The sequence below is a fragment of the Chaetura pelagica genome, unplaced genomic scaffold, assembly GCF_000747805.2.
Source record: "Chaetura pelagica isolate M959 unplaced genomic scaffold, ChaPel_1.0 scaffold221, whole genome shotgun sequence".
Lineage (NCBI taxonomy): Eukaryota > Metazoa > Chordata > Aves > Apodiformes > Apodidae > Chaetura > Chaetura pelagica.
The window spans coordinates 10,615,653-10,640,165 of NW_009952533.1; the positions used below are offsets into that span (position 1 = coordinate 10,615,653).

The 24,513-nt window shown below is 35.9% G+C and overlaps 1 protein-coding gene across 1 annotated transcript in view; it reads right to left on the minus strand.

The window, feature by feature from the left end:
- Positions 1 to 24,513, minus strand: part of LRBA (LPS-responsive vesicle trafficking, beach and anchor containing) — a 408,793-nt gene that overhangs the window by 53,532 nt on the left and 330,748 nt on the right. Inside the window, exon 48 of the mRNA XM_010009006.1 lies at positions 2,662 to 2,829. Coding sequence (XP_010007308.1) covers positions 2,662 to 2,829 — 168 coding nt within the window. The remainder of the gene's footprint in view (positions 1 to 2,661; positions 2,830 to 24,513) is intronic.

Genomic DNA, 24,513 nt, shown 5'->3' on the forward strand with positions numbered 1-24,513 from the left:
GAGGAAAAAGCCCAAAGCATCCTTTTCAAAACTAAGATATCCAGAGTAAAATTTCTGGTTAAATAGCTGCCTTATAAACAGGCAGTAAATCTGTGGTGTCATGCCTGCCTAAAAATACTATTAATTGTCCAGATCAGAAACTCATTTGGCCTCTAACCAGGAATCTGGTGGAGAAAAGAAGAAATATTTTCTGGCAAGCTGACTGAAGGAGAAAAATAAATGCTGATTGAAGCTGCTCGGCAGTACAGAATGTTAGTGCAGGTCCTCAGGGAGATGGATTAGTAAGCAGGAAGAAGGTGAGGCTGTCAAAGGTGCATGATAAATTCATTTACCACATAGATATAGAATGATTATGCACATAGATATACACACAAACAGATTTTTTATTACTTTCATCTCTACTCACAAGTAAAAACAGAATAACTCACCATTGGTGATGATAGTCATTAAATCTCTGCACTGTCAATATAATCTCAGAGCTGACCATACATACCAATTCAAATTACATATACACATTAACATTTAAAAAAAAAAAGTGCTTTACAAAATACATGTAAATAGCAAGGGATACCTAACTAGCCAAGATGATTTTACTGGTTTACCGATCTGCTTAAAAATACTAAATAAAAACACTGCATTAGACCAATCTTCAAGTAACACAGAATGAAAATGCTACAAGATACCATTCATTCTGCTGCCCGCATTCATCAGCATGTATTTTTGACACTGTCAGTAGTGTTTCAAAATTCTGCTGCTGCTAAGCTACTCTATTATTATGAAGTCAACAACACTGCTATTCTCCCTCTCCTATTTTCATTTTTATATGCCACTCAGTTCAGGCAGAATAGAACAACTCAAAAATAAGAAACACTGTAGTGAAATACAATAAAAATATGACAAATTCAAAAGGTTTTGTAAGAAAATATATATTAATATATTTATAGAAGTACAAAGTGAATGCTTCTTTAACTGAGATGATCCATGCTTCCAGACAGGTTTATAATTTCCCTGGTCTTAAATTACTTTTTTTCCAGCTATGACACAAGTAGAACAGATCACCTTAAAATTGATAATAGAATTGTTCTAGAAAGATTAAAAACGACCCAAAAGAAGTGTTTAGTATTACTTCAATTATTATTTTCATAAATGTTGGTTCAATTATGGTTCATTTAATACCAAAATTAAGAACAAATTACACACAGTGCCCAGTGTATTTTTCAGCTCACGCTCAAACCTAGAACTTCAAGAGTCTAATAAATACTCTTACAAGGGACAAATATTTCCTTGTCAGTGTACAGCAGACAAACATTATCAATTAAACGAAAACATGACAGGGTGAACATCTAGTTCTCTTGGGTCAGTAACTGTTTCAAACCCAGATGATAACATTTTTTCTTGAAAGCCAAGTGTTTCAGTCTCTCTTTTTTTAGCGTTAAATGTATTTATGTGCAATATCTACATTTTACCTCAAAGTGGACCAAGATGCAGTCTACAGACTGATGGCAACCCATGTAATGACGAGTTCCAGACATCAGTTCTGGTACCTAAGCTAGTCCTTGTGTACCCCTACATGCTCTGCATAGCCCCCAAACCTTTCCACTGTACTCACCAGCCAGCTACAACGCATAGTGTTGCTACCTTGTGACTTTCTCTACAGAAGCTGTCAAGGTGACCCAAACAGTCAGACTGCCAGCACGTACAGAGAAAATAGTACTATTTAAAACAATAATTACTTACTTCTCAAACCCTCTTTTAACAAGCAATAAATGAATAGAAAAATCAATTAAGATTTGCCTAGAATTCTACAGTCGTCATTCTTGTTTTCATTCAGTTCACACCTATATTCTCTCAGTATACATCTAGCCAACCTTTTAGATAAAATCATTGACAGCATACATATTACTTTGTTTTAAAATATTCTGAGTCCCTGAGAACAAAGTACCAGTTATATTTATTCTGTAATTAAAATACTTGCAGCTATACTTGATACCAATATAGTGTCTGAACAGAGGACATAAAACCAATGAAAAATCAGTGTTCTTCACCTACCTCACACCCAACTGTTCAGGTGGAGGAGAGAGGAATCTTTAAGCCCAAAGCATCCTGGGGGATACTTTAGCTAACAGATTATTCTGAATTGTGCTGAGTCTGAGTGAGAATACTTACCTTTTGAATGTTTAAATATTTACTTCTGCATGTGAAAAATACAGGACAAGTTAATGTTAATTATTTAGCAAGTCAAATAAAACCAGCAGAAGTTACAAAACTACGGTGTTTGATGTGCACTACATACACAGGACTGCAGTACAAGAGAATTGTTAAAACTGTAAAAGCAAATTCAAAATTCAAGACAAATCAAGGTGGGTCACTGTCCAGCATTTGTGAATAAAATTACTGCCCTCAGCAACTGAAGAAATTAAACATTTATTTTTATATTGGCATCCAGTTTGTGCCAAATCCAGGTGCACAAACTTTAAGAACAACTTGCATGCTTTGCCTCTTAATTTTGCATGCTGTGACAACTAGTTCAGGCACCTGGACAAACCATGAGAGAACACAAAGATTTGAACGTTCACCTTGAACAACATGGAGTCTTTGCAGATTTAACACTGCAGTGTTTAACAAAGATTTTCCTCTCCCATATCTAAAGTACAAACTTACCTCTCTCAATACAGAATCCGTTATTGAACTTAAATTAACAGCTCCTTCATATGTCAAATAATAGAACACATTCAGGGACCTAACAGCCTCTGGCCCTTGTTGTTTGTAGCCAAAAATCAGATCAATCCACTGGTGAAGCTGGCAGGAAACAAACTCACTTTCTAATGCCTGTGAAAAAAACACACACAAAATATATAAACTTGAGGTTGCCAGATAGTCATCATTTAGTAGCAGTAGAAGCATTTTTTTAATAGCATGCAAAATCTTGCTCAGTCTAAATACAGGACTGGTAACAATATTTTAGACATTCTAGAGAAGAAAAAAAAAATGTTAGGCCCTGCAATAGATCCCACAATCTCGTGCCCTACTCCCTGCAGACCAGAAGACCTTGCTTTTGAACTATAATAGTGGGAATAAGAAAAAAAAAAAAAGGTAAGTGGAAAGCATTTCTGGACAGCTGGGCTATGTTCAGGTTTTTTTAACTCTCCTGATGAAACTGTGCTTTTCTGTGTGCATAGTTTTTCCGTGTGCTTTTCTGCACAGTGCATAGTTACAGCATGATAATGCAATTCTGACATCAGAGAAAAGATCGATAGACTTGGGGGAGTTGAACTATCTAGGGATGTTGGGGTATGAGTTGTTTAACATGCTGGAATATCAACTTGCTACTTTTATGCATTTCTTGTATATGTCTCTTATACAAACCTATTCAGAAATAGTACTATGCAGAATTATTAAGCCACTTTTCTAAGATCTTATCCAGCTACAACCGAATCCCCAAGACAAAAGCATCTAAACAACAATTAATCCCTCCATAATACTATTAGATACTGCGCAATAAATAAATAAATAAATAAATAGTTAATTCCTCTAGATGAAATATCAGGCAGGATTTGCTTCCTCTGTTTTATACAGAGGATTCACTATTATTTCTTATTTGAATGACCAAATGAAACAGCCTAACAAAGTCTGGTATTCTTTTCATCTAAGGAAACAAATGGCATTTTCCTTGTAAAGGAAATCCCTAATTTTGAGCAGAGGAAGTTAAAATTAATCTGGAAACCAAGGAAATCACTCTGCAATTTGCACACAAAAATGATGGGTTTGTTTCATTAACCGATGCCTGAACACAACATTTAAATTGACACATAAAACCAGCAATTGTCTTAATTTGTGTGGTGCACTCCACACAAAAGCCCTAAATATGTTCAAATTAGAGCAAGCTGCTTGATTGTCACTGCAGTCTCATGTCATATTAATGCATGACAAACATTAAACCATACACTTAAATGGCAATTTATATCATTTAATGTTTACTGCCACACCAGATCATCACTCATTTAAATGTGACTTTCTGACAGCTAATTTCAGTTAATTTTCCTCGATTCACTTAATTAGAACTTTCAATCAAGAAAAGACCTGTACATATCTTCAACATTATATCATTTTTTAATTATTATTATTTTTATTAGGATTCCTAGCTACTGAAATGCTGAAAGCATCCTTTAAAATTAATTACCACACAGTATAGTATCCCTTTGCATGACCATATGGAAATACCTTACAATGTATATGTTTAGACAGGTTTTTTCCTTCATCTCTTTTTTCTTTTAAAATTAAAATAAACCCCAACATTTAGACACAGACACACAATTAAAGCTATAAAAAACCACAAGCGGGCCAATTAAAAATTAATGATTTCAAAATTGTTTAATAAGATAAAACCAGTCAGGAGTCTCATGAGTGTCCATAATACTACAATGTGCAGCCATAAAATTCTACAGGGCTCAGCAAATGACAATGATAGGAATTAATTTTCTCGCTATTCTGCTAAAAAAAAAAAAAAAAAAAATTACTCTAGAATATACTTAGTGTTATCATTATAACTATTTAATGTCAGGAAAAGTAGCATTAAGAACTTGTGATTTTTTGATATTGTTGTTAATTTCTTCCTTTTCTTCAATAGATTTGCAATTGGTAAATTCACCTTCACAAAGCACTTGGACATAATAGCTAAAGGAATATTATACTGCAGTCCTCCCCGATAAACAGATTCATAAAACTGACTTTTTCTTAAAAAAGCAAAACTAAACCACACTCCTTGCCTTTTTATGGAATGACTGGGAGCCGTCCTAAATTTACTTCTCTTTTTAAAGTTTAAATTATTTTACACTTCTAACTTGCACAGATTAAAACATAGATAATTTTCTGTCTTTTTTTTTTTTTTTTTTTTTTTTTTTTCTACATAGGGCATTTCACACCTTCTTTCTCATTTGCCAAATCACAAATAAAAGGGCTACATGAAACATGACTATGATCAGCATCAATACTCAGGACCCTGAGGGACAGACCAAACATACCACACAAATCCAAAGCCTAAAGAAACTCGCCTGTCATTTCAGGTTCACTGTTAAACTCGTGGTTGGAGGCAAGTACTTATGCTATGACACAATCAATAAGGGAACAATAGTTAACAGTCTGAATAATGATTAGAAAAATAGAGTAGACTTTCAAGGAAAACGTCACAATGTACCAGCATGTGTGATGCACTTTATAGACACTATTTAGGTATGGGTGCTCTTTAGAAAAAAATTAAAAATCTTAGAAGTTAAAATGTTCAATTTGTGTAACTATCGAATTTTTAGAAGGTTGGTTGTTGTGGGGGGTTTTATCTGGTTTTTTAATTATTATTTTTTAAATGTTATTGTCAGCCTTTATCTCTTGCAAAACTAAACCAAGGGTATGAAATGGTAAACATTTAGGATTATTTCAAGCATCAAGGACAGCCAGTGCTCATTAAGGCTCAGGTTAAATATGGCATGCAGCGATGGGATACTAACATCCTTCCCATGCTGCTCTTAAAGCAAACCAATCAATTGTTAGCACTCCCACAGCAGACCAAGTACATCGTTTACTGTGTGCTCTGAGGAAAATGTGCAAAACAAGAAAATCCTCTAAAATGTCCAGCATAATACAGTACCATTCAATCCTATTGAGTTATTGTAAAATAAATCAGTGACTAATGCCCAATTGTTAAAGGATCAAACAAGACCATGAAAAGACCGTCACAGGAAGCCACACACAAATTGTCAATTCTGTCCACAGGGACTCATATTAACTTTGACAAACTGTCTTGGGGCTGATATCTGTTTCTTTAATGAGATCTATTAGGCAGAGTCTAAAACACTTGAGATATGCTAAAAAGTACAGTATACAGATGTCAAACACAAACACCTATTAGTAACTTTCATTTCTCCATTCCCAAGGTAGAAACACTTCAGACACATCAACAAATTGAAGCTTCAATCTTACAAAAATTTTCAGTTTATTCATAAATATTTTTGAAACACACAATCTGATGTCACTAAATACGTGCAATCAAAACTGCTTCTTCACAAATGACTCTAAAATTCATTATTTCATGTGCATTTTTTAATGCTCCGTTTTCTAAAAGGTATGAACAGAGAATAATTTCCTGCTCACAATCAAAGACTAATGTCACTCTAATATTGATACAAATTATTTGTTAAAATATGGCCAGAATTACAAAAACATAAAACTAGGTGGTTAGGAAGATTTGTTCCTTTTTCCAATACAAATACTCTAACCATTTATTATTATAAATTAAAAATATATATATATATATATCTGGAATCAAGACTTGAATCTTTACAAAGACACTGGACATTTTTTTAAGTGACTGCCATTGGTTTTTACCTTCTACTTTTATTGCTGGTTGAGATTATGTATTGACATCTAGGATATGAAATTATGTCTATTAAAAATGAATATAATCTGTGCTTGAGATTGGGATGTTTCAATGCTGCAATTACATGAAAAGATAGACTGTCTTTCTTTTCACCAGCATAGATATTTACTCATACTACAGTTAATCTGAAATAAACCACTCAAGTTATTCAGAAATAGACCACAGACCTGCTTTGCCTTATTCTTATGCTGATAAAAGCAAAGCCATCTTGAAGCACATCATAAAGCATGCATGTAGCTCTTATTTGGAAGACAAAAGTCCAAACCATACAAAATACATTTTATACAGTTAAAATGAAAGTAGAAAATTTTATGAGAAACCAAAACTGCTTCTCATACTTGAATAAGTTTTCTTATTCACTCAATTAAAAAAAAAAAAAAAAAAATTAAAAAAAAAAAATCACATCACCAAAACCTCAGGAATATACTACATCAGAAAGTAAGAAATTACAAATCTCAAGTACAAATACTCTCCTATTACCTTTAATTGGATAAATATTTTAATTCCTCTTTGAAGTAAGGAATTTCCTTTGAAACACTTGAAATAATTGAGTCTCTTTTTTTGCATTCCATTTGAAAAATATTTGTGTATGAACCAAAAAGCATGAATTAGGATTTCACTCATTTTTAGCAAAACCACAGTTTTCACATGAAAAATAGTATCCTTGAGCACAACAAAATCACCCTCACAGCTGCAGTATCAGTAGCTACTTTAAGCTATGTATGCTAGCTTGGAAATACGCGTGTGGATGTACATTTAAAAAAAACACAACAAACCAAACAAAACCAAAAAACCACAACAAAACCAAACAACTGGAATTATGTTTGCATGTGCAGGCTTTCAGACACAAGTTGGTAATGTTGCCTTAACATTGATATACGACCTCTGTAAGTTAAAATGAAGAAGGCTGGTTTTTTCAGCCTAATTAGAACTGTTTCAAATTTTCCTGCTAAATATATGATAGAAAGTCCTTTCAACTTTTTTTTTTTATTATTATTCTAGAGTTCCTTTCCATGTCTACCTTGTTCCAATCAAAATATGTTTTGAATTAAATATTTTGATTCAATATGTGGATCACATTTCACTTTTAAGATTGAAAGTCCAAAAAGGAAAAGTTTAGGCTGTTCAAACAAAGCAAAAGCAGCCACTTTGTGGAAAGCTATTCACATTTACCAAGACTGACAAATTGTTTGTGTGCACCATTAGGTCTAGTTTCTGCAATAGTTGCCAGATTTCCTGTCCTCCTAATAACACATTAACTCTTGAAGTGCTGGCTTTATCTTTTGAGATTTCTCCGTAACTACTACTATTTAAAAGTAAATCACCAAACACACTTTCACCAGCAACACTATATGATCATATGGGTAGACACTGAGGGGAAAAAAAATCCAAACGTATAAGCAGCTATTAGAAAGATACTGAACGCAAGTTTGCCTTGAAGTTATCAGGAGGTAGCATACAGCAGACATACTAAGGAGAAAACTGAGTTCTGCAGTAGGTAATACAAATTTCAAAAGCACAAAATAAGCATCAAAACAGTTTACACAATTGGTAGTTTTCTAATTTGCTAAATAACTGATCTAAGCAAATGCATATAGTTTTATTTACTATATTTTGCAACTTGTTTTAAATACTAAATACTTCAGAAAGTGAGAAATTACTTCACAGCTTATGTTAGAAGAACAACCTCATTCTTCCTTTATTTGGTTGTTCCAGAAAAGCACTGCCACTGTATTCTTTGTCACTGTTAAAACTAAAGTTAGCAGTTTACTTTATTTCTCTACTTAGTTACCAATATCAGGATAAAACAGGAAAAAAAACAAACAAAAAAACCCCCCACAAAACAAAAAAAAAACACCTCTGGAAAATATAATCTTGATGAAAATATTTAACTAAGATATTTTACTGAAGGTGACTGATCATGTAGAACAAAGGATATCAACAATCTGACAAGAAGGTCAGACATAGATCTCTGGAAGATAAACTTCCTTTCCTCTGCTCCTTCTACTTCTCTGTATTTAACAATAGGGCACTAGGTAATAACAAAAGAGAAAAATTCTGTAATGATGTAACTTCATGAAACAATTTTGTGGCAAGGTGTATTCTGCATAAGCAGCACTTAAACAAAGAAAAATATTTTTCAATCTAATCACTCAAACTCCTACCTGAATTTATGTAACAGTTACCAAAATAAGAGTGAATTTGCAGCATGTTTAATTAAAAATCTCAAGCACTTTCACATCTTTTGGTGATTTCTATATTCAGCTTGTAACTGCTATTTTGTAGTCTAAATGGACAAGTCAGACAGCTGTTATGTATTTTATAAAATGAAAGTTACATTTCCTTTGAAATTTGGCTCAAATCTCAACTGAAATGTCTATCATTAAGTGCCAGGAATAAGAGATTTAGGTGAATACGAAAACTTGCCTTGGAGCGTTCTTAGCTACTCTGTCCATAAGGGCAATGCTCACCCTTGAAAAAAGAAAAGTTCCACAATAATCTGGAAATTTGAGACCAACATTTTAAGGCAAAACTGCTACAACTTAACATGAACAGTATATAGATAACAGACCAAATGTTGCATTTTGTTGTTAAGTATCTAAGTTTAGACATCAAGATGTTTATCTTTTGTGAGCAATTCCATTCTGCCTTCAGAGCAGAACAACTCAGAAAGGTGAAGTAAAGCATCCTGGCTTGCAGGATCTTCAAAGTTACCCATTAGTAGAAGACACAAGATGCAGCTGTTAGGATATTTGGGAGCCAGACTTAACTAAACACACACTTCCAAAGATTACACTAGAGTTAAGAGAAACTGAAACCAGCTTAAATAAAACTAACACGGGTCCCACAGCAGTGCAGTTACAACGCCACAGGCTGAAAAACGGCTGATTTGCCCATAGTGTGTGTAGTTGGTATATCCTTTTCCTTGAGTGTGCACACTGTTACTCAACAGTTAACAAACTATACATTCACGTGTTGGCTTGCCTCTTGTTCACATATTTCATCAGCCCTGCTTGTGACAATACTAACTTCCCCACTGAAAAAAAAAAGTGGGCAAAACCTGTCGGCTAACTAGCTCCATAAACAAAAAGATGCTTTTCAAAAGCCACACCGAGAATGATCCCTTCCTAATTGTCTGATTTCTTCTCAGCCAGAGGTAGAAAAGATATAGAAGAATTGTGATGGGAACAAAAAATGATCAGGAGAACTTTATTAAATTGCCCTACATGAAAAATAATATATGAAAGCCATAATTAATTACAGTTGTGAAATCACACGAATGGGTATCATTATTAATAACTGTGATAATACTGATGTATGTGGCTTGCACTTGTCCTTCCCCAGAGAAACGTAGAAAATATAACCACAACTGGTTATACCATAACCATTTATTACTACAAATATGGCTAAAAGTATTTATAACACCAAGAGGTGTTGCTGATTTCTCCACTATTTCCACCTCCCCCCCCTCCCCCCCCCATTGCTCACATTTACAATGTCTGCTACACTGTTAAGAGAATTCTCTCCTCCAGAAGAGTAAGCAGCATCCTGAGGCTAAGACAATGAATGAAAATACCTTTTGAAAATCCTAACACACAGAACCAAACAGATGCAGGAAGCTCCCTCCTCCCTGAAATCCAGCAATTCCTCTACTAGTTCCTCCAGCACTTGTTTGCATGGAGACTGACAGCCTGGATCTGGAACCTATTATCCATGGAAGTGGGCTGTTAACCACACAGCTGACAGTTGGCTCAGTCAAGTAAGTTTAAATGAAGTTTTGTGTTTAAAAAAGCCACCAAACACCAAAATCCCACAAGATACGCATATATTTTACAATGCAGTGTTGTATACTGATGGAGCCAGCAGTGAAGCTGTGCAATTATGTTAGCATCCCATGCTGACATGCTAACATATCTTCCCTCTCAGAAGGCTGATGCACATAAACTGCTGCTAACACTTCAGCTAACTTGTATACTTCAAGCCAAGGGACTTCTCCCTGGCATCTCCTTCAGCCTTGTCAACATGATCACAGTTGCTTCCCAATGTCGTATGCTAGCCAAAGACAAACTGAAAGGTCAGAGAGTACACACTTCCAAAAGGGCATTTATCATGGTAAACGGTGATTCACCTTTAAATGTTACAGACTCTTCCACATTAAGAGAGGTACAAATCACACTCTACAAAACTTTAAACCCTGTAAAGTTTGCTTGTTTGTGAGGTTGAGCAAGCTTTTTCACTGAAGCTAGAAATAGGCCAAACTCTGAAATTCAATGAAGTGTTATGATTAGAGTACACTTATAAGTGGTGGCATTTTAGCTAACTTATACTAAATTAATGCATCGCTAACATAATGTAATGTAATATACAGTGAAACTCAGTGAATGCAGTAAAGGGCATTAAGTTTTAGAAAATGTTTGAAACAACTGACCTTGCTTCATTAAAATGCAAAAAAGGTTTACGTGAACACAGACAAAACTACACTTGAAACAGCTTTCATTAAAAGTATTAGGCTGGGTACTAGTATTCTATTAAATCCTCAACTAAAGTTTAATCCTATGCATACTGTCTGGTTAATGGCAGCCCAATACACTTCAAACTGGGCAAAACTAGTGAGTTTTAAAAATGCATTTTACATCTTGACTGCTTGTACCTTTCTTCCTTCTGATTTACTTTGTAAGCCCTAAAAGTCAACTGTTGCTTTATTTTTGCACTCTGTTTCAACAGCTTGCAGCATTTATGCTGTGCTTTGATGTGTCAGTTGTATATGCAATTCACAAGAACTGTGATGATCAACAACTATTAGTATGCATGTAAGAGGAGACAGAAATTGTTGCAAACACATGGTCTTCAAACCACTGCAATAGCACAAGCAAACAACTTAGAAGAGCTGTAGAGACTAATCTAATTTGTCTTTGAAGCCAGTTGTGGGGGAAAATGTTCTAAAAAAATTTGTTCAAGATTAGGAAATGATGTGACAAGAGGTCAAAGAATTTAAAATTTAAAACACAGTTTAGATGCAAGTCAGGCATACAAGTCATTTCAAGCTTGTAATTTGGCTTGTGACTGCTAATTTACAGAATAGGAAGCTACTTTTGCTGAGAACTTTTGTAGAACTGAACACAAGATTTACAAAGGCAATTAGGGTACCATATCTGAATAAATCAAACAGTTACAAAAATAGGAAATAGCACTATATCATCACGTGGCACAATCGTGTAACTCACTCTGGGGCTAACACATATAGATGAGCATGGGATTAATTTTCTTGCAATGATTATGAACAGTGAAGTCCTGATCTTTTATAAAGACATTCAGAGTGGTTAGGGTAACAACACAAGGTATGTTTGCCAAGGATATCAGACTCCTTAAAGTTGGCATTTAACTGCGATGACAAAGGAGAAACATTGTTTGACTTTAGCAATTACTAAGAAAGGGAGAATTTGTGCATCAAGGACATTATCAGTTTCTACATTCAGCATTGAAGAAAAAAAAAAAAAATCAGATTTATCAATGATACTATTTGGCAAATGAAATGTTTTTTGCAAACCCGCCAAAACACAGAAGGTTCTCATTTAACATCTTGTTCTGACATACTTGCTAAGCAAGCTACCAGGAAGTCTGGATCCAGAAGAACTGGTGCTGAGTGTGGTTCACTTTCTATCAAATACTCTAGGACAAGAATTTCCACAGTCTCCTCATTAAGCAGGACACTGCCCCAGTCTTGACAGTGTGTCATGCCCTGTCCCAGCGGATCCCCTGGGCTGTTTCCCACTCCCTGGGAGTAGTTTTACTAGTGCTGGACTTTATAAAAGAACTAGGAGTCCTGGTTCTTGGGAGCTGGCTTCAATGCTTGAAAGAAATAAAACTGAAAATGGATTACATTTGTAAATTACTTCTTAAAATGTCCATCCTTAGAAAATGCAAAAATCTGTTTTTTTAATTTCATAATGCATTGCATGCTGAGTTCCATCTAGTTTTGCTCATACTGCTTTCCTATATAAAGTTTAATTTATTCTAGATTTTATTCCCTTCTTTCACCTAAACAGCTTCAAAATTCCACTATGACAGCTGTACACAGGAACACAGTAATATATTGAGCATGCTCAGGAAATCAAGGCATAAACACCTCCAAGTGCAGCAGACATTCTGTAGCCAGTTGAGGGCAAACTTTTCGTAACCTCTATATTACTCTACCATGAAACATCTTGGTGAGAAGGTCATAGGAGATGAATCCTATTAACATTTGGAGGTTATATACTGAAAAAGCATGTGGTCAGTTCTTAACATTTTAATGAATTCTTTTTTTCCAACTATATCATAGAATCATACAACTATTCAGGTTGGAAAAGACCCTTAGATCACCAAGTCCAACCATCATCCCTACTCTACAAAGTTCTCCCCTAAACCAGATCCACCAACACCACATCCAAATAACGCTTAAACCCATCCAGGGATGGGGACTGAGCCCCCCCCCTGGGAGCCTATTCCAGTGTTTAACCACTCTTTCTGTGAAAATTATTTTCCTAATGTCCAGTCTAGACCTCCCCTGTAGCAGCTTGAAGCCAGTCTCTCTTTTTCTGTCACTAATTACCTGTGAGAAGAGACCAGCACCAACCTGTCTACAGCGACCTTTCAGGTAGTTGTAGAGACTGATGAGGTCTCCCCTTCAAGTGTTCTTCATAAGATTTATTCCCTAGGCCCTTCACCAGTTTCATTGGCCTCTGTACTCGCTCAAGCACCTTGATGTCTCAAATGCTAAATAAGTTATTAGAAAACCCCAGAATTCTCCCTTGTATCAAAAATACATTTTTCTTCATAGAAGATGGCCTAAAAAGACCCAACGTTTAGAAACAAAATAAAAATATACTGCAATAAAATAGTATTTAGCTCCTGTCTTTCAAAAACCCCATTTAATTCAGAGGCTGAATTCCCAGAGACAGGTCTTGCTCTTTACAGTTCAAACAAGCAGGCAACTATCTATAACATTACTTCCCAGGATGGAAAAAGAACAAGTTTTTTTTTAAAAAAAAAATAATTAAAAAAACTCAAAACCCAACACAAAGTCACACGATATTTTTAAGTAGCAACAACCAAATGACAAGACTTTAATCAAATAACATTCTATTAAAACAACCTAGTCAGACACTAGGGGGTAACACTAATAGATTCATTTTAAAAAATAAAATCCCATCCCTGTGGCGTATGAACTTTCTGACCCAGGGTAAGATGAGCACAAGGACACTATCAAGTCCTTGCCTCCCAGTCAGGGTTGCTCAGAACCACGCGGGACCGATCTCAGCAGGGAAGCTGCAGGTCCCCACAGCTTCTCACCATCCCGTCACACAAGGGAGCGGCCACCGCGAGCGGTTTGGGCACCAAGCCCAATCCCCGCCGCCTGAGCCTGACGCTCACCCATCGGGCAGAGCAGAAGGGAAATGCACGCTGCTTTGAGCTTGCTAAGTCTGTCGTTTCAGTTCTACTCTTCACTTTACAGCTCGAGTTGCTGGTTTTTTCAGGGTTGTGGGGTTGTTTTGTTTGCTTTGTTGTTTTGTTTTGGGTTTTTTTTTTCCACGCCAGGTATACATGAACTAGCAAAGAAACCTTTGCGTAGGCTTTGGAAAGAAAATTTAAAATAATAATTAAAAAAAAGGCGCAGCAGGCTCTTGCCATGGGCTCGATCCCGAGCTACAGACCCGGGGCCCCCATCGGAGGGGGAGCTCCGGGCAGCCCCGGGCGGGGGGACGGGGGTGCCGGCACCCGGAGGAGGCAGCAGCAGCAGCAAAGCGCTGCCGTAGCCAGGCAGTCCTTGTCAGGCAAAACTAAAAGGCGCCGTTCCTGCCAAGCAGTTGCGTTCCCGAAGCAGGAGGCGATTCCCGGGCGCGGCGGAGCTGCCCGGCCCGGCCCGGCCCGGGGCATGCAAGCAAAAGGCCAGCGGCGCGGCAAGGGTTAAGGGGCGGGGGAGGGGAGGGGGCTCGGGGAGTTAATCAGGGAGCAGATCCAGAGCCAGGCATGGAGGGGCCTCGCTAATGAGCCCCAAGTACCCTGCAGTGGCTTTCAAACCTAACTGGCTTCAAACGCTGGCACCCCGTGACAGAGCTGCTGGCCGCGCGAGGAGGGCGATTAGAATAAATGACTGGAGTAATTAACTCTGATTGGGAACCACCTGACTGGAAAGAGAAGCTAGGAGCTGTTTAGCCGAGGGTCTTCTGGTAGCAAAAGGAAGCTTTCCTTTACGCCAGTGTTTGTAAGTGCTAAAAGAGCTCTTCCTTTCCAGTAGGTATGTGGGGGCACTAATGGAAAGCAGCTTTCAGTCACGGGCCTCCCCATTCGCTCTGAAAGGGGGAGAAGAGAAAAGCTTCAAAGTAGAACTAATTTACTTCATCCAAACCCCACTCTGGGGAGCCCGTCGTTTGCATGAACACCAGAACAAAATATTGTTTAAAAAAAGAGTTTTCTCCTTTCGTAGCTAGTTTAAACATTTTTAAGACACCTGCCAAGTTGTTCGTTCGTTGCGCTGTTTGGTGTTTTGGTTTGGGTTTCAGTACAACTATTGGGCCTCCACAGAGAAAGGCAGCCTTTGCATCTTCTGTTCTTCATGCCCACGTTGCCAAGCGTTCCAAAGCGTGAACGAGGTTCTTCCCCTCTAGCGGTGGGAACTTCACTTTCTGAGCGATGGAAAACAGCAACAGTTTTACACCTTTCTGGAAATACGACTGGCAATCTCCAGCAGCCCCTCGGCAGGAAACCGATTGGCTGCACGTTGGCTTTCTCTGCCACGCAATCTCGCCACTTTATTTTACAAAGCAGAATTACAAAGAGTGAGGGCATTACTACCTGCTGTTTTACAAGCAATCAGCAATTCATTGTACCAGTGTTGTCCTGTACCCGCTGAGTAAATGCTTTTAAAAAGTTCCACTAACTGCCCAGTGACAACTACAGTATGGTAGCAAAAGCAATTCACCAAATGTTTATACTGAGACTCTGATTTATTTGACAGCTTTACACCTTCAAGACATGATATAATTATATGTTTTGACAATGAAACAAAAATTGTGTATATTAGAAAGTCGTTAAATATGTACAGTATCTAAAATTGAAATGTACTACGGGTATAAAATACAATTTCTGAAATGCTCCTATAAAATGGATAAAATGCATTTAACTTTTAAAGAGAGATTTTTTTTTTAATCCTTAGACTTTCTGCTACTGTATTAAACTATTATACATCTTAAAAAGTCCTAATTTAAGCACTGTATGAATTTAGTTCAAGATTAAAAATGCAATTCTGTTATTTTAAAAAGCAATCAAATAGTAACAGAGGCAAAAATAATGGACCTAAAATATTACAAGACCTGTTAAAAGCTAAAATACTAAGCAGTATCTTAATTTACTGTGTCAATTGTTATTTTTATTTGTTTCAAAACATAAATCAACAGCTGCCACGATGGCTTAGAGACAACTAACACTGTGATGCTAATCCTGCCCCTCCAAACCTCTCCTGTTCAAGCCTCAGACAACCCTTTGTGCCTTCATAGGCCAGTGAGATGCAAGCTGGCACTTCCTACTGTAGAGAAGAGGACACTCAATGCACAAGCAATGCTGAAAAGGTGGTTCAGAAGGAGAAAAATTACCTACTGACCATGTCTTTGCTCACAGGGAGACTAAGGAGAATGGTGGGTATCGCTATTCATGTTCAAAATGAAAATGGACATGTTAAAAATCAAATTTTAAAATTTAAAGAAATGTCCCTAAACTACGGTGGCTCACTCTAAGGTCAGTTCATATCTTTAAAATGCAGTTTCATTATCATTTTTTGTAGTATGTGTATAAAATGTGAGCTTATTGCTAGACTTAAAAGCTAATTGTTTAAACTATGTATAATTATATAACCATTATTTAAACATTAAAGCCTTTAAGCAGCTATGCAAAAACATTTAGAATCAACTTTGTAATGCAGCTGAAGAGCACTGTTGTTGTAAAGGAAACTGTAATCCAGCAAAAGGTAACAATGACCAGTTGTTTATAAAAACCACTGAAATGTTTGGGAACTAGTTCACATTCTCATGCTATGTTTATGTTTCCATTTATCATCCTTCTCCTCGAGAAGATAGCTCAAAAGGAAAAAAGAGTAGAGACAAAAATTTTGTTTAAATTACACATGCAGACGTCAGGTAATTTAACAAATCGAGACAAAAAAGGGATGCCTGTGTATAGCTAAAATCATTATTGCATTAAATCATTTGCTCCTCTCTCCCTCTCTCTGCGGGACCCATCCTTGCAGTGTAGTTTCTACTTATTTTGTACACTCAGCTTTGCCAGAAACCTCACAAATGAAGAAAAGGAATCAGAAATACAGTCAAAATGTAAGAGTATACTATGTATAAAAGTTACTGCAGTCTCGTTAATCAAAGAATAGATCTGATATTTACTGAATATTACTGAAAATGTGTATCTTAACGATTGACTCCATCTTTCCTCAGATTTCCATTGCATTGTAACAAAACAGAAAATAAAACAGTTATTCATCAAACTCTTCATTAGGAGAATTATGTGGATTTGAAACACACAACTGTGGTGGACTGTATTTCTGAATAGAAATATCTATTTTTGCCCTACACTCATAAATTACTGAAGCCACATACATGTCCATGATGATGTATGTGATAACTGAATGGGGGGCGATTGTTTTTCCTTACACTTTCATTGAAGAAGGTTCAGAAAGCTTCCATTTTGTTTATCAAATGTTTGGGTTTCAATTCCAGATTTGGTTACATGTCTGCCCTCCAACTGCCACGGGGTTTGAACTAAACTATTAAGAAAACTGTGAGAATCAAAGTAAAAATACCTAGTTCTCTTCGGAAAGAACTTTTTCTTAGTCAATTCTCTATGTCATTATTGTTACAAAAAAATACCTGGGGTGATGGCAAATAGTCTCATTTGAAAAATGTTTCTTTTCTGTGATAAACTGACAAAAGAATTCTTGCCACACAAGGATCAGATAGGGTATACTGGTCTACTACAAACCAATCTGAAGTAAAATTAACTTTTCTGAGTGGTCCTACTGAGTTATCGCTCCATGTAATTCAGGGAGTGGCCTGGAGGACAAGTCGTGCATCACTCTTAATGCAGAATAGTCCAAAAGCTTATAAGTGTAATGCTAGCAACCATTTGTTAATCACTCAGCTTACAGTACCCTCAATTCTCTAAATATGTTTCCCCCCAAGAATGTCTGTGAATTCTAGTGAACATACCAAACAATACACAAGAGTAGTGGACACTTATGCAACAACCATCAAGGTGAATACTTTAAAATTAACTGTAATAATAGTGTTCTACTATTCTCTTAGCTTCCATGCACACATGCTAAAATCTGTTTGGAAATTTTTTTCTATATTAATATAAATCTTGATATTTTCACTCCACCTAGAAAACGTTGTAAATTGCTTTGTAAAATAATTCACAGTAACATTTTAGATAAAAAAACCCTCTCCTTACACTCTCAAAAGAAATTTCTATTATAGCAATACTTAGAATCTATGCCAGGGATCAGGTGGCACTGAAATACACACACAGAAAAATTCCATCTTACTCAGATATCTTTTATACAAAGTCAGGATTCACCACTTGTCCTGGACAATAATATGCACTATCCCAAATCGTTTGGACATAAGAAATAAAAGCATGCAGGGTGGTGGGCCAGATTAACTGTAAATTATATTCAGTATTCCCCTTCTTGCAAAAACTAAAAATCCAGTTACATTTGGTTTACAAACAGGTAAATACGTGGAGGAGTCTTGAAACACTGGTTAACTGTTCCTGAAAGCTTATAAAGGAAAACTTTCAGTGGCTTTATGTAACAGCCTTGCCACTGAGATGACAGAATTTGCTAGGTGTATAATTTAAAGTATTACATGCTTTAAACTCTTGTAAATCAGTTACGTTAATCCCAATTTTTATTGGAACAACCATATTCTCCAGTTTCCTTACAGGCAAACGATAAAATGGCCAGTGCCTCTCCATGGGCAAGAAGTGACTTAGAACAAGGTTTGTCTATTTCTACACTTCATTCTTTTGTAACCTGGTCTGTATTCATAATTTAATTGTGGCAATGTTAATGTTATTTTAGTAATGACTTTTTAAAATTATTTATTTCAAACTCTAAATGAGAGCAAACATATCAAATGACCCTACACACCTTAACTCATAAGGAAATGAAAACTGGAAATTCTGAAGTATCATAATCTGAAGTGTTAATGGAAAGGACAGGCTACCTGCTACTTAAAACCTTTCTCAAATTTTAAAGCATTTAAATAAATCTCCTGTTCAAAATTTTTTTTAAAAACAGAAAACAACTGAATAGCCACCTAGAAAAATAACAGAATTAACGACAAAAATCTGAAAATTTGTAACAATCAGAATCACAAATGCATATATTTAAGAAAATCTATTTTGTGGGTTTTTTTGTGAAGTTGTTTTAACTTGAGCAAGCTCTGCTCGTTATTTACATACAAAACACACACCAGATACAGTGTAAAAATCTGAAACTTCAATACCTCCTTTAAAATGTACATTCATAAAATCCCTAAGCATCCTATCACAGGAACTTCTCATATAACATAGTAAACACCATAGGAGGCTTTACATATTTATGTCACTCATGTACTGTACATACACTAAACAAGCCATTTAGTTTTTCTTCTTTACAAAAATACACCAAGCCACATTATAAAGATTTATTATAGCACTACAGAAAATAAGGGAAATGTGCTATGATTTATTAGCCAATTAAATGCATAATTACTGATTTATCCTTCAAATTATGTATGAAAAGCCCTATTGTTGTGAGCTGAAATTAAATTTTTAGTGTATCATTATTGGCAATACTAAAAATTTTCAAAGAAAATGTTCAGCTCAGTGTATACAGAAGATAATAAAAACTTTTCCCTGCAAAAATGAAAGTGGGTATGTGGGAAAAATAATTATTAGCAAGACATAATGCAATTAAATTTAAATTGTCATTTACATCTGTTTCTGCCCCAAAACTAGAAGTTAAGATATTGATAAAATATTTTCCTGGACAGGAAATTAGGAATTTACAAATACTAAAATGTAAAAGGTTCTTAAAATCAAAATGTGTTTGGTTTTGGTCGGATTTTTTTGTTTCATTTTGATTTTGTTTGTTTGGGTGTGTTTTTTTAAGTATTGCAATTATCTTACTGATCCTGAGCAGAGGATATATATAAGAAATTCAGTATCACATTCTATGCACAAAACGAAAAATAAAGGTGCTTGTAGAAAAAAGATTCCTTAAAAGCTTGTGACTCAGTACGACAGAAACTTCATCAGCTGCCTTGTGTTTCAGTGCTTGTTTTCCAATCATTTCATTGTCACTAGATTATAACATTACAGTTTAATACTTAGTATTTAGTTCTGAAAAAAACTTATGTGGGCAAGACAAAAACAGACAGCAAAAAGCCTTCCAGCAGGACAAAGACAAGGAATTTTCAGAATTACCAGGAACAGAAAGCCACTGTGGCTGCCTAACTACATAAATCCACCAGAATGTGATATCCTCTGTCAGGCAAAATTCCTGCCTGAACAGTAACTGCGATCTTGGGAGCAGGGAAGAGGGAGGAAGAGAAGAAAGAGATCTTCATTCCTTCAGTAAGTTTGCACTGGGAAGCCAGGAGGAGGAAGTGAAGGGCTACACTGTCAGCCCCCAAAGCCACAATTCATTCTTCCCGGTTATGGAAGAGTTAAGAGATAAAAATCATTATAAATTTTTTTTAACCTCAAAATATAATGTAATTTTCATTTGCCTAGGAAGATTTGAGCCTTCAGGGTTTGTGTTTTCAACCTTTTATCCACAGAATTAGAAAATTGCTTTAGAAACTAATAAATGATTAAAATTCAGACTCCTGCAAACCAACAGTTTCAAGAGCAACAGCTTAAGGAAAACACAAACTACAGCAAAATTTAAAGTGAAAAAGCCTGGTTTAATGGAGATTAAAAATGGAAAACCTTAAAGAAAGGGTTTACTGGAAACTACACGTAAAAAAGAATTGTAGACTAACTTCAGTATATAACCCAAAGATCCTTCTACATAAAACAGTGGGGGGTTCACGTTATATTGAGTGAGATGTGTACTAAAGAATATTTTCAAAGGCCTTACAGCTGCTGGACCACTCAAGGGCAATAAACTGTTTAATACACCTAGTAAAAAGCACATAATTAATAAAAATATGAAAACAAGCAACTAAGTTTACATTAAGCCTCACGTTAATTTCAGCACACACAGGGGTATTAAATGGAAATATTACCAACAGTTAGAATTCAAAAACTTGTTTCTATTACAAAGCCTTCATTAATTCCATACCTATAGCAAACCTCTCCTTTTTTAATACCTCAACCTTTAGAAAATTTGGAAGTTTGGGCTTTGGCAAAACAAAACCAATACGCATGCAGTAATTTATTTTTTTTTTCTCTAAGTGCACAAATTAAGTCCACATCCCTCTGATAAGACACACAGTAATAACTGGTAGAAGTAGGGAACAAAATCACTGTAAGAAACTGAAGTATAATTTACAAACAAAAGTATCCATAATATCAAAGTTGAAAAAAACCCCAAAACAACACACCAAATAAAAACAGAAAACCTACAAAAAACCCCAAAACAACACAAAAAAACCCAACAACAAACAAACAAAGGAAGATTCAAGTATTGGTACAAACTCCTGAGAATGGTATGTTGGTTTAAAGCCTGTGTACTGACTTCAGCTTATTTAGGAACCGTAAGGACTTAAAATACTTAATTCAGAATTTATTTTTAACTCTGTTCCCTAAGGAGATAAGCCTTAGGTGCCGAGTTCCTTGTCAGTTAATCTATTTCTCCATTCCTCCTTTGCTAACATGGAAAACTCTGGCTTATTTCAAGCAGATTTTAAAGATGATAGAAGTCTCAAAGATAATTCCATTTATACAGCTGTTCAGAAAAGCCATGGTCAGACACGAACAGATACTCCCCACCCAGGGAAAACCAGGCAGTATATGCATCCTTAATATCTATTTGGTTGTACCTGGTGAGGCAGCACATGTACCCTGTCCAGTTCACTGGCAGCCACCAAAAGCTGTGGTGCTTCTCCCGTTGCAGTGTCATAAGGAATTTTTGGGAGAAGCTGAAGTTACTGCTAAGGAATTACCAGTAAGTAGCAAAGGACACACACGTAGGAAACCAGGTTTCAGCAATCTCGCTGCTCATTGAACAACTGGTTACTTTTTCCAGGTAAGTACTTAAAGTTGAACTTTCATAATAAAACAGATGTTACCTTAAAAAGAAGTTCTAACAATAATTTCCAATTCTATTTTGAGAGATGTATGAGATAACACTGGATAACATAGCATCAGGAGGCCCTTTTGAAGTAGCTTATAAAAATATATATATACCTGTTTTTTTCATACTTACTTTTAAATAATTAATAATACAAAATAATTTTAGTCTTTTAAAATTTACTTGATACAGATGTCCATTGTTCTGACTTCTAAAAATGAATGTAAATTAAGTTAAACCCAAGAAATTACATGCAAGTGTTAATATTTGACTTAGCAAAATACACTGACATATTTCATAGCTTACTGTGTAGTACAGCTTTCACCTTCTTAACTAGTTACACAACTGAAAATATGCAATATTTTAAATTAAGTAAAAAGAATACAGCTATAGATGCTAAAATCACAGACTTTTAAAGACCCGGATGATTCAGGGATTTTGGCAGGTAAAACTAAACTACATATAAATCTTCCTATGTTCCTTCAAACACTGAGCAGAAATCAGCTTTCTGTCTGTATTCTCACAAACCACATGTGCCATTTCAAATTCCAAAGCCAGATTTTGGAGAGAACATGAATGTTTCTAGGACTGCTGCAGTATGCTAGGAAGCTACCGTTCCTATGTATGCTTAATATGAAGCAGTCCCTGTAACACTAACTGAACATAAATTAAAAATTTTGTCATTAATTTTATTTCGCTCTGGAAAGTCCATTATGGAGAACAATGAAGCACAAAGCAGAAATCCGCTATACATTCGTACATTGCTTTGTGAAATTTGCCATCCACCAGTGTCATATAAAACGCATTTAAGAAGCAGCACTAACAGTTTCAGCACAAATATTTAAAGTAGTTCAGTATAAACTTTATGTCCAAATAAAGTCTCCTAATACCCAGCAAGCAGTGGTGCAGCTGCGTTAGCTCATGTAATGTTTCACACATGGAAACCAAGATGCAAGATTACCTCATTTATGGCAACACTCATAAACTACACAGTACACAGTAAACATGTCTACCCAGCAAATTAAAATATCACTGCACTATGCAGCAGCTGAAGCTATCCAGAACCTGTTTATAATCCAATAGAAACAGAAATTTGTCTTCAGTTCTAGAAACAGGGGGGAGGGGGAGAATCAAAGTCTAAGTAAAATAAACTGCACTGCAAGTGTCACTTGCCCCAAGACTTCCTGCTTCCCACAAAAGACATGCACCCATTCTGGAGATCAAAGGTCAGAACTTTACAATAGAATTCATTGTAAATAGGTTTAAAATAATTGAATACAACTGCAAACCAAGGACTCATTTATAGCTTGCTAGGAAAAAAAATATAGCTGTTTTAAGTCATTCCAGTATATGAACTGAAACCTGCATTATAAAACTGCATCTGCTTCCAAACTACCAGATCACCACCTGCATACCAGTTGGATTTGGTCATTCCACAGCCATTTAAATAATGAAATGCCTTGGAGTAAATTACATGCCACCACTGTTTTGATTATCCTCCACAATGTCTGGAGGAGCACTAAAAATGGCCAAACCTGCTGCCGAAAGGCTGGGTGCTCAGCAGCTTCCCTGGGACGCAAACCTCACTCCTACAGGAGTAACAACCACTTATTCTTTCTGTACCAGCACGCATCAACACTAGTGCTGTAAATATTCACCTGCAAGTTGATTTATTTCTCATGCTGTACTAATCAAACCGAGTTTACTTCTTACACAGTTCTCAAGTGACTTGGTGCTTGGGATGGCAACTGCCTAACCAGGGGGATAGTACAACGCTCTCTTCCACCTTGGCCTTGTAAGACCCAGGTTTACCTGTTTTTTACTTAAAATCAATCTCAACATTTGGTAAAGGAGTAAAGCTATCAAACATAGATGTAACCACATATTCATCTCCAATTTGATAAACTCATTTTTATTCAGCACCAGAAAAGGCCTCACTTCTAGGCTGAAACAAGTAAAAAATTTAGAAAATGAACATGCACAACACGTACCTTACAACTTATTACAGCTATTTTTGCGGACCACAGACTCATTCACAATTTACAATCGCACTGTTTTTCAACCAAACAAAGCGACTGTTTCATAGAGGTCCACGTCCAGTATCAACAAATACAATCCTTAGAATTATGACAGTTAATAAAAGCTGCTACAGCTCTTTTTGTGTTCAAAATCCTGCACGTTTTAATGTGGTAATCGTGTGAAAACAAACTATCACCTGGAAGTTATGTTTACTAGGGTTTATCTGGCATGCAATCTGTCCCATGTTAGTAAAGTTCAAATACCTTCCTTCGGGGCATAATAAATTTGGAGGTTCCTTGGGATTTGTTGATGTATTTGCTATCTCACAAGGATAAAGGCATGAAATAATTCTATGATATTTCCTTATCTCCATTGTTAACCTTAGTTGCCTCTATTAGACCGGCAATTATACCACTACAAAACCATAATCACTAGTCACAGCAAAAAGACAGTTCATGACAAGACTGAATTGATGCTCATTTTAACAATGACACAAGAACAATTAACAACTGCCACTTCCTTAAATCAGTGGGTTTCAACCTGTGGTTTTGCAAATGCCTTTGCCCTATGGACTACTTCTAAGAGACCACAAAGGGTAATTAAGGAAAATCTTGGCTTACTGTCAGGCAGCTTAAATACAGGAAAATATACTTTCAGTGGAAAATCTTATGGGGTTCCAGAAAAAAAAAAAAAAAAAAAAAAAAAAAAAAAAAAAAAGGGGGCACCCCCCCACAAA